A 12,043-nucleotide genomic window follows, 5' to 3' on the forward strand; every position below is an offset into this window, starting at 1 on the left:
ACTTCATCTTGACATTAAACTCTTGACATTAAACGTGTGCATTTACTTCAATGCAATAAGACGAATAATGTTGTTTACATCCAGTTTTATAAAGAGTTGGATGCAATTCAATTCACAAAAGACAATAACAATCACTTGTTACCTATGACAATCAGATGGCCACATGTCAATATTGCCAAAAAGCTGTTCACTACGGTAAGCCATGTGATAAACTGGACAAGGAGACAACCACACCAAAGGACAACGGTACTTCCTTCACACCAACCCTGAGCAACCCCAGTACACCTGTGACACCCGCCAACAACAATGAAGCATCCCCTTCAACGAAACCATCAGTATCCCCTATAGAACAAAGTACACCGGCTGCAGTTAACAACTTACCCTCCAACCAATCAGCAATTGCAACCAATATACAACAAAGCGCATCTCCAGCAACTAGCAACGAAATCAACAACAATACCACCGATGCGGCAATGGATGACGAGACGAACCACGAACGAAGTGCCCCTCAATCCTCGCAGGAGGGAAATGGAAGCTCCTCTCCCCCTAGAAAAAGGGTGATAACGAGATCCAACTAAAACAAACAATTATTTAAAAAATCGGCTCAATCGGCCACGTAAAGCTTGTACACAAATAAGCCTGAATAAAAATATCTTTTGAATAAAAAAATAAATCCGAAAAGCTTCAAAGTTGGACTCAAATTTATTGCAATTTATACGCCATTTTAATTCATGGCCATACGATTCGTTTTCGGTTATGCTGGTTCCTGAACTCTAAAATGGATTTTTTTTCGACATCTCATGGAAGGTTCAATCGATTATTACACGTTTAGATTAAAATTCGATAAGATTTGCAGTTACGACATTACAGGGTAATAAGTGAATAGAACTTTAAATTGCCGCTTGAGTGTCATTAAAATAATGTCATGCGAATAAACACCGAAGAATATTCATGCAAAAAACACATGCAGATGAATAAAAAAGGAATCATCTCCCTGCTAGGTGGGTTAAGCACGTTTTTTTAAAGAAGTTAAAAAAGTATGAACGTTTAAGGGAAGTCTGTGTTTTATTCAACGTCATTCAAAATTAGTCCATTTATTTAATGCATAGATTGAGTGTCTATAAAGATTCAGATTTCACATATCATCCAAGTCAGTCGATAAAACAAAACCGCTTACGTTCGGGACAGAAGAAACCAAGTACAGTATTGTGTAGTGAACAATAGAACAACCTCGAAATACAATTGTTGTTGACTTCATCTTGACATTAAACTCTTGACATTAAACGTGTGCATTTACTTCAATGCAATAAGACGAATAATGTTGTTTACATCCAGTTTTATAAAGAGTTGGATGCAATTCAATTCACAAAAGACAATAACAATCACTTGTTACCTATGACAATCAGATGGCCACATGTCAATATTGCCAAAAAGCTGTTCACTACGGTAAGCCATGTGATAAACTGGACAAGGAGACAACCACACCAAAGGACAACGGTACTTCCTTCACACCAACCCTGAGCAACCCCAGTACACCTGTGACACCCGCCAACAACAATGAAGCATCCCCTTCAACGAAACCATCAGTATCCCCTATAGAACAAAGTACACCGGCTGCAGTTAACAACTTACCCTCCAACCAATCAGCAATTGCAACCAATATACAACAAAGCGCATCTCCAGCAACTAGCAACGACATCAACAACAATACCACCGATGCGGCAATGGATGACGAGACGAACCACGAACGAAGTGCCCCTCAATCCTCGCAGGAGGGAAATGGAAGCTCCTCTCCCCCTAGAAAAAGGGTGATAACGAGATCCAACTAAAACAAACAATTATTTAAAAAATCGGCTCAATCGGCCACGTAAAGCTTGTACACAAATAAGCCTGAATAAAAATATCTTTTGAATAAAAAAATAAATCCGAAAAGCTTCAAAGTTGGACTCAAATTTATTGCAATTTATACGCCATTTTAATTCATGGCCATACGATTCGTTTTCGGTTATGCTGGTTCCTGAACTCTAAAATGGATTTTTTTTCGACATCTCATGGAAGGTTCAATCGATTATTACACGTTTAGATTAAAATTCGATAAGATTTGCAGTTACGACATTACAGGGTAATAAGTGAATAGAACTTTAAATTGCCGCTTGAGTGTCATTAAAATAATGTCATGCGAATAAACACCGAAGAATATTCATGCAAAAAACACATGCAGATGAATAAAAAAGGAATCATCTCCCTGCTAGGTGGGTTAAGCACGTTTTTTTAAAGAAGTTAAAAAAGTATGAACGTTTAAGGGAAGTCTGTGTTTTATTCAACGTCATTCAAAATTAGTCCATTTATTTAATGCATAGATTGAGTGTCTATAAAGATTCAGGTTTAACGATAATTTGAAATATTCGAAGTGGTATATAACCGCCATAGTTCGGCCGAAAATATCAATCAATATTTGGGTTTGATAAAATATTTATTGCTTCATGATTCAATGTTTCCAATCCTCGTTCCATTCTATGATCGTTTTAGTTAGTAAGCTTTACTTACCTAGAGGTTCACGGTCCCTCTCCAAGCCAACCACTGACAATTCGGGATTGCGTCCAGTCGCTTCCTGTGGTCCAGCCTCGTAGACTAGATCAGTCGCTTCCCTGGAATGCGGTTCATGGTGATCGTTACTAAAGGGCCAAACAATTCCAACGTTACTACCATCTCCCTCGATGAATGGGTCTCCAAAGTTTTGGAAGTTTTTTCGCCAATTATCAAAATCTTCGTCAAATTGGTGAGTTAGTCTTAAGGAGTCCTCATCGAACAAGCTGCACGTAAATTTATTTTAGATCCCCAAAAGTAAGATTGAAGCGATGGGAGTGTTATGAGCATTACAATTTGGTATAAGCACAGAAATACAAAGATAGGACACCATACCCTCAGTAGATTGTGAGTATTTTTTATTAGTCCACAGAAGGGGTTGATAAATTTAATATTGAAATGACCCGCGATTCAACGGTGGAAGCGCAATTGCGAGATTGGATAATAAACATAACGACACGAATCTCAACATAAACTCGGTATTGTGGCGGAGAGCTACTATAATTCTAAGAATTTGCGCTACTCAAGACTTAAAATAAGAATCTTTGATATAAAACGACAAATGAATGGTATTCGGATCGTTCAAACCGAAAAACAACGACTGCCTTTAACATAAGAAAAATTACACTATAAAATAATCTGATGCTCTTCGGTTCTCAAAGTGCACAATCGACGATGGTAGAAATGTTAGTCATAGTCGATTATTGAAAGGTAGTACTCAGTAGGAAAAGATCTTATTTAGATATAATGAGCTGTATAGTTCGTTTAGATATGCATTGTTACACCGGCAACATTTGTATGTCTACAACATCGAACGAATTTAGATTGCCGGTGAATAGTCATATTAGGTGCCACTTGTTGTCCATTCAGCAACTGAAACTGCACTATAGCACGCAATTATTTATTATCCAATCCATCGGTCGATTACTGGGGGTGTCGATTAAGATGATCGCGATCGTGATGTTAGTAAGATAAAATGCATAAAATTATCAGGTTAAAAAAAATTAATTACTCGAAACATCTCGAGGAACCGAGTAACGAAACCAGAAGTACAATCGAGACGAAAGGAAAGCAGTTCATCCTTCCAAACAGTGCGCAAATTTCACTTCTAAGAAGCGGCACAGTGTTTAAACTCAATCACTTTTAACTTAAAGCACTATCACTTCACTTCTCTGTTTAAGCTGAGAAAAAGAGACTATGCTTATTCACCACTTCCAATACCGAACTACTGTTCGACAACCTTGATCCGACGAGACTTAAACGAAGACTGATGAGCTACTCTGGGCCGTACTTGTATTTATAACATTGCACCTGTTTGTATGGATCGTATAGCTGTATTTTTGCTCGACACAAGTAACAACAATGGTAGGAACATTTTTCAAAGACAAACCTCGACGTGCCGAATGCTTCTAGAAGCTTAACCCATACATTCGTGCCAAAGCGGGTCCATCTGTTTCGTTGCTGCTTTCTTTCTGAACTTCACGCTAGGCTGAAACTGATATTCTTGCATTTGTAACCGCGATCATTAGCAGCAATGTCCGGAGAAAGCACAGATGGATTTACTGGTAAAAAATATAACGAATGTGTATTCAGGGATTTAACTAAATTTGATAATAAAGTAATTAAATTATATTATATAATTATTATTTTAATATAATTATATAATTATTTATTTGTTGTAACTATTTTTCTGATGCCAATTTTTACACTGGTATAAATTAATTTATGAAGAAAAGAACGATAGAAAGTGAGCATTACTTTTTTCAGATCAATGCAAAAGTATATACTTTATGCTTAAGTATAGTTCCAACTAGAACATATGGCAGAAGTTGTACTTAGCTTAATTCTAAGTTTCAATAAATCGATTGAAATTTCATGTAGAACTTTCTTGGAGCTGGGGTCCTCTGAGAGACTGATTGTACCTTTTTTTTTCTCCGGACATGACCAGTCTAGAGACCGTGTGGAATCTACAGCTACAATTGCACGATTTTCTCTCTTTGCATTTCTCTATAGAAAGGTAATAAAATATCTAGAAAAATCGACTTTCAAACTGATCCTCGAAGACCCATCAGCGGCCCCTACACGATCATTAAAAGTGTCATTACTAAAAAGTAATGACACTTTTAATGATCGTGTAAGGTCTACGAGCTCAGCAATGACACGAGTAATGATGGAATTTCGGATTTTCCATCATTACTAACATTATTTCTTCTTCTTATTTTTTTGTGGAAGTGCTGAATATCGTCAGTTGTACTAGATGAGAAAATTTGACAACCATGAACTATACGTGTAAAAAAAATTCTGAAAATGGCAAAGAGAAAGATTTAAATTATTAATGTTTCATGAACCTTAACGTTTCAATGGCAAATCAAATTTATTTTCAGCTAAAAGAAGATAAAGAATATTGTTAATATTCTTTAATTGCCGAGGGAAAGTTATTCTGGTTACAAGCTTCGTAGTTAAAAATACTCATCATTAATAATGAACGTGTAATGCTAAAAAGTAATGATGTACAGTAATGCAGTAATGACGAGCGTTTGAGCAGAAGTGTCATTACTTAGTAACAACACTTCTAATGATCGTGTAAGGTAGAGATGGGCAATTCGCTCCTGAGCTGTTCCAGTGAATCGAATCATTGAAGTGAGCTGACAGCTCACAGCACTTTTCAAAAGAACCGCAGCTCACCAGCTCACTCATTTGCTACCCATGTCACTGCATTATGACGAAGGGAACACGCTACGAGCTGATCGGATCTTCGGCTCTTTGAGAGATTCAATTTAGTCGACATCAATTAAAGATAAATTAATTCGCTTAGCATTCATTGCATCATTGCAAATTAATGATTCAATTTCGATCATGCATATGAAAGAAAACCGGTGCATAAGAAAAGCGACGCACCTTAAGTTCAAACTAAAAGAGCTGATGAGCTGATACATCGAATCGATTCACTTTGGTGAGCTGATCGGTTCGGAGCTGTTCACCAAAATGAGCTGTTTTGCACGCCTCTAGTGTAAGGGCCGCTATCGTGTTATATACCATTCGACTCAGCAATTTTCTCGAAGATAACTGAACCGATTTCAACAAACTTAGACTCGTTTGAAAGCTACTATTGAGCCATTGAGCAAGTTCGAAGATCAAATGGCTGTGAATTTTGTTTCCGCTAATATAATGGTATAAGTGACGTAACCGACCAAACCAAAAATTACCACTCAATTTTCGCACAGATGACTAAATTGATTTCAACAAACTTAGGCTAGTTTCGAAGCTACTTTCAGGTCATTGATAAAGTTCGAAGATCAAATGGCTGTGACTTCTGGTTCCGGTAACATAATTGTATAAGTTACGTAACCGACAAACCCCGTTGCTTTATTGCCGCTTAATTTTCTCAAAGACGGCTGAACCGATTTTCACAAACTTAGACTCACTTTTAAGCTACTATTGGGTCATTTATCAAGTTTAAAGATCAGATTTCTGTCACTACTGATTCCGGAGATATCATGGTATCAGTGACGCAAACGTCAAAACACATTACCGCTACGTTTCCGCGGGTACGGATTAACCGATATCAATAATTATATTATACTAGCTGACCCGTCGAACTTCGTTTCGCCCAACAATTATTTGTTCGATTTTATGTTTTCGGACCTCAGAGTTGTCAAACGACTAAATGATTAACGTTTCTCTCCATTATTTTTCTGATTAACCTACAATCAATGGAATTCGACACACATTCGCTTTAGCCCGAAAAAGAAATATCACCAAAAATTAATGTGAAAATGTGAAATACTTCTGTTAAGCAAAATTTGAGCAAATGTACAGATTATCAGATATTACAGATCAAAATACTGAACAGAGATCCCTCACTAATGGCTTCGTCATAAAGGATATAAGGTGCCACGTTTTCTCTTCCAGATGTGATTCTTGCTTTCGGTAATCGATAAAGAAGCTCACTAACCAGAACTTCGTATTGATAAACCTAACAAAATGCTGAAGAGTTTCTCTTCTAGAGTTGTTCGTTCTTTAGAGTAGGATATGTTTACAGTTTGTATTTAGCCCAAGTAACAAAAAGTTCGTAAAGAAAAAGATTTCTGAAGAGGATTCTGAACAATCCGTTTTTAAGGAATTACTCATACTTGAATATTCACCCGACGGAACAGAACAAACGTTGAAGCTTTTACAGCTTTTAAGTAGTGAGAAAGTTTTCTCATAACTTGTTCTGTACGTTCAAGTTGCCAAAAAGTGCCACGCGTACTTCACAGCTCTAATAAAGTGGATATTTTTCAGGTACTGTGGAACTTCTGGTTATTTGGAGAGACGATGCTTAAATTTTGATTTGATATTCATCTTACCAATTTGAACATTCTTCACAGAATATGAAATATAAAATGGTCTCGTTCCATTATGGTAATCATCTTGAACATTGTTCTAAATGCAACTTATTATGTGCGCTTAGTGTAATCTAAATCATTAGAAAGCAGAATGCAGTGAAAATCTCTTAGGTTGACCTTAGCGCTTTTACGGCACACTCTTTTCATTGATTCGCTCAAAAATATTCTGATTAGTTGAACTCGCGCTCGCGATGACCAATACTATTCATCTGACTTAATTGAACACAATTAATCAACTGGTAAATGATATCAGAACTTTTCTCCTGACTGAGCATTCCGTCATTGAGTCATTTGGCAAGCAATAATTTCGATACCCAATCAAGCACGTGGCTCTAAAAGAAGAACCACATGAATCATGAATCGTTGCGCGCCAAACAATTCTTTCAACGATCTAGTATTCCTTTCTTCGACGGCCAAAAGGCTTATGCAACTCGCTATGCGCCAAACACCTATCGATGATCTAGTAAGCATACGCGACTTTTTCAGTGGAAAATTCCATTGCCCATACAAAATAACTTTATTGGTTTTTCCCACTTTTCCGGTAAGTTTTCCTAATTCTTTTGATGTACGAACCCGGTGGGGGTAAAAACTGATCAAACAAAAAAAAAAGCATCTCAATCCGTCCATCCGTTCTTACGTGATGCGATTACAAAGAATGATCTCTGCATTTTTATATATATAGATTAATCGATCAATTAATTATTTTAATTATTGACTTATGATCGTTCAAATTTATTATGTATTATGACTTATGATCGCTCAAATGTATTATTGCAGACACGTTTGTTTGAGAAATGTTGCATAAACGTTAAAGCATGCTTTTGTGAACTACCTGAATCAATCTGAACGCAGAGAAAAAAACGATATTTTTGCGGTTTCACATGAGACACTATTTTAGGTGCTACATTCACTTCACGCTAGATTTTTGTTTGGCTATTGGTTTATTTGTGTTTTATTCCGATCGAATTCTCGTGTGATTTATACGCCATGCAAATGAAGTTGCCTTTTACACTTAGGGAAATCGTGTGATAAGTATTCAAGTGTTTTGTTGTCATTCCAGAACGTGATGGAACGTTTTGGAAGATCGCAACGAATAGTCGAGTAAGTGTCAGTAGTGTTTCCAACGTATAGCAAATTTGAAATTCACACAAAAAAAATTTTTTTGTTCGAGTTTGTATATCTATTATCTGTGGTGTTAGTTATCAAAAATTCGCACTCAGTAGTACATATTTCATCTAGCTTCTCTTGGTAAACATATCAGTTTTTAGTACGTATCATTGAATCTATTCAAAACAAAAGATAATAAAAACCTCGTTCCTGCTCTACTCGAACACTCTTGAAAAAATGAAACTTACACTTGACATAAATTCACACATGTCGTAATTTCTCGAGTAATGACAGAATATTACATCTATTAGCATGTAACCATAATTTTTGTGTCGGTTTCGATGTCAACTTCAGCTATATTAGTTGTAAAGTTAATGAGATGATTCAATTTTATATGTGTGGAATCAGACAAAACTATTTTCATTGTGCACACATTGCATTGATGTCAGGTTAGTTTATTTCACAATATCTCCTTCATTGGAAACCAATTTGCTAACTATTGGTTGATAGATATGTTTCTATCAGGAATCAGGAATCAGAACAAAATGGCTCAAATGGCACGTTCCCCTTGATATTTGGAGATTTGTGATTTGCCATCAATTTGTTTTTAGCATCATTTTCCCGATATATAAGAGGGAAGGATTGAAAGGAAATGGTAAGGGTTGGACTAGGAGGATGGGAAAAATTGACGACACAAAAACACATAAAAGCAGAAGTAAATTCTGCACCCCTAAGGGATGCTGAACAATCTGCTGAGGATCACATTTAGTGGAAGCAGAAGGAAATTCTGAACCTCTAGGAGGTCCCGAACAGTCTGCTGTTAATAAAACCTCCAACCCCGAGAGGATTTAGAGATCTTACAAAAGCGACACCATTCTCGGAAGAATGCAGAACGACTCGCAGTATGTACGAGCAGAAGTAAATTCGGCACCCCCCAAAGGATGCCAACCCTGCTAAACCCTATTTAAGGTGAATACAGAAGGGATTCATTCACTCCAGGAAGAACGATGAACCCTTCTGACTATAGCTCCTTACCACATTGGGTGAGAAACGAGAGAATATCCTTCAATTTTAGCTCCGCATACACAGACTCAACCATGTATGGAGAACCAAAAACCCGGATACGTAGCTGCGTCAATGCGGGACAGTTACATATCAGATGATATGAAGTACCATAATCGCATTCACATAAATCACACGAATAATACTCAGCACGTTGAATAGTAGCCATGTGATAATTGAGTTTGCAATGTCCAGTCAGAGCTCTGACCAGAATACTGCAATGATACTTGGAGAAATGCAGTCTCTGACACTTTCAGATCCAAATCTGGTAGAAATGCTTTTGTCTGAGCGCAAGTTTGCAAGCTGCGCCAGTAGCTGGCATGTTTGGATGCAGCCCAAGAACGAATCTTGTGCTTTATCCAACTAGTTGAAAGTGGTAAAGCTGGTTCAGGACCAACGAAATCATTCGTTGCACCAGCTCTAGCCAACTCATCAGCCCATTCATTTCCAGTAACACCAGAATGGCCGGGTACCCATAAGAAGTAAACAGCATTTGAAATGCTGAGGCCTTCAATTTGAGTTCGACATGCGATCACTAGATTCGACCGAGAGTCATTCGAACTGAGTGCTTTTAAGGCTGCCTGACTGTCGGAACAAAAATAAATACGTTTACCACAGATCCTCTGCTGAAGTGCCGATTGTACTCCACACAGAATTGCGTAGATTTCTGCTTGGAACGCAGTACAGTATCTACCAAGTGAATGAGACTGCTCCAGCCTCATTTCACGACAGTAGACACCAGCACCAGCACGACCATTCAACAGAGAACCGTCCGTATAACAAACTATGTGTTCATCAAGTTGTCGTTCCAGACAAGCAGACAACCATTCCTGACGAAGAGGATAGCTCATATTGAATGTTTTGAAAGGAAAACTGCATGTGAGAGTTAGGTCACTAGGAGCGAGTAAATACTCATCCCACGTAACCATTTGAGACCACAAGCGAGTGTGGCTGGTAGCATAATCTAATGAGTTACAGTTCCAAAGCCCTGTAACCCTAAGACGGTATGCACAAGGTAATGCTTCTTGTTTTAGAAACACATGTAGTGGTTTAATACACAGTAGCACCTCTAGAGCAGCATTAGGAGTTGTCGTGAATGCTCCTGTCATCGCCATTAGGACCATCCTTTGGAGATGATTCAGCTTTGACTGAACTGTCGCGACTTCTACTTTCTGCCACCATACAAGACATCCATAAGCTAAAATTGATCTAACAATAGTTGTGTAGATCCAATCAATGTATCTGGGTTTGAGTCCCCATGATTTTCCAAAAGCTCGTCTGCATTGGCCGAAAGCCATGCAAGCTCTTTCAATCCTGAAGTCAATGTGAGCAGACGAATTCAGTTTTGAGTCAAGAATAACCCGACGTATTTAACTTGATCGACCACAGTGACCTCCGAACCAAAGAACTGTAACGGACGAGCTCATGTAATTATCCTACGATGAGTGAAAAGCACCATTGATGTTTTGCCCGGATTTACAGATAATCCAACCTGACAACACCATTGTTCAACAGATCGCAGGGCTTGCTGCATTAAATCAAAGAGAGTGTTAATGCTTATACCGGTCATTAATATATGATAATCGTCGGCAAAACCATAAGTCGGAAATCCAAGGTTATTAAGTTTCCTTAACAAACCATCAGCGACTAGGTTCCATAAAAGTGGGGATAGTACACCACCTTGAGGACACCCACAGACACTCAGCTTTCTAATCTCTGCTTGCCGAACTGCAATGTTTAACCTCCTGCAGCCATTCAGCAATCGGCACGGAAATACACCTTGACTTAGGAGTTCCTATTTTTGTGGCCTTTTACGACATGGAACAGGAAACCAGTGGATCAATTCTTGGTAAAAAATAATTCCGCCGGATGCCACACGGCTTACCTGTTTGGTGGATTTATACCACCGGTACAGGTGGACCGTAGCGTTATTCTTAGCCAGTTGGGAAACCGCTACCGACACTACACGGCTATCTAGGCTGCTCAGAGAGGGAAGTTGACATTGATGGTCAACTTAAATAAAACCTCGTTACTGCTCTACTCGAACACTCTTGAAAAAAATGAAACTTACACTTGACATAAATTCACACATGTCGTAATTTCTCGAGTAATGACAGAATATTATATCTATTAGCATGTAACCATAATTTTTGTTTCGGTTTCGATGTCAACTTCAGCTATATTAGTTGTAAAGTTAATGAGATGATTCAATTTTATATGTGTGGAATCAGACAAAACTATTTTCATTGTGCACACATTGCATTGATGTCAGGTTAGTTTATTTCACAATATCTCCTTCATTGGAAACCAATTTGCTAACTATTGGTTGATAGATATGTTTCTAACTTAAAAACGCAGTCATTTAATAGAAAGCTTCAGTTGTCTTTATGAAATGATAAAAGTTTTCTGTATGGAAAGTCTCAACAAGCAAGAATATCGCGAATTAAAACATTGAATTGTCGTTCTTGGGTACACAAAAAATCAACAGCTGAGACCTACCACCACGATATTTGATGCATGTTCAAACGACATAATCAACATAATCGCGACGATCTTTTCCATAGACGCAGAACAAGGCCAATACGATGGCGATGTGTGTCTAATGTGTAATGACATCATACGTATGAAATCTCTCATGATTCAATAATGGTTTGTATTCTTTCCGGCTCGAGAAAAAAAACCCATATCTTTTGATTGAACTAAAAAATGTGAAAATGGCTTTATTGCAGTAAATTACAAAGCACTGTTTGTAAAACTGTTTTTTTTTATCAAAAAATGTCGAAAATCGTAGATTGCACGGTCATTACCCAAAAACAATATTTTAAGTAATAAAAATAATATTCGAATTCTGATTTTTTTTCATAAAAAGCGCCGATCATGCGAAAAAAACTAGTTATAGC

At 37.6% G+C, this 12,043-nt stretch overlaps 1 protein-coding gene across 3 annotated transcripts in view; it reads right to left on the bottom strand.

Annotated features, from left to right (window-relative positions):
• Positions 1–3,858, bottom strand: part of LOC131433057 (transforming growth factor-beta-induced protein ig-h3) — a 58,372-nt gene extending 54,514 nt beyond the window's left edge. The window contains exons 1-2 of one of the 3 annotated variants that reach the window (XM_058599809.1): positions 3,599–3,858; positions 2,548–2,648 (exon numbers count right to left, since the gene is read on the bottom strand). In XM_058599809.1, coding sequence (XP_058455792.1) covers positions 2,548–2,648; positions 3,599–3,666 — 169 coding nt within the window. In that variant the 5' untranslated portion in view covers positions 3,667–3,858. Of the gene's footprint in view, positions 1–2,547; positions 2,814–3,598 lie in introns of all 3 variants that reach the window. The other 2 variants (XM_058599808.1, XM_058599807.1) reach the window with 2 other exon arrangements.
• Between the last annotated feature and the right edge of the window lie 8,185 nt (positions 3,859–12,043).

The sequence above is a fragment of the Malaya genurostris genome, chromosome 2 (genome assembly GCF_030247185.1).
Source record: "Malaya genurostris strain Urasoe2022 chromosome 2, Malgen_1.1, whole genome shotgun sequence".
In the NCBI taxonomy this organism is placed as follows: Eukaryota; Metazoa; Arthropoda; class Insecta; order Diptera; family Culicidae; genus Malaya; species Malaya genurostris.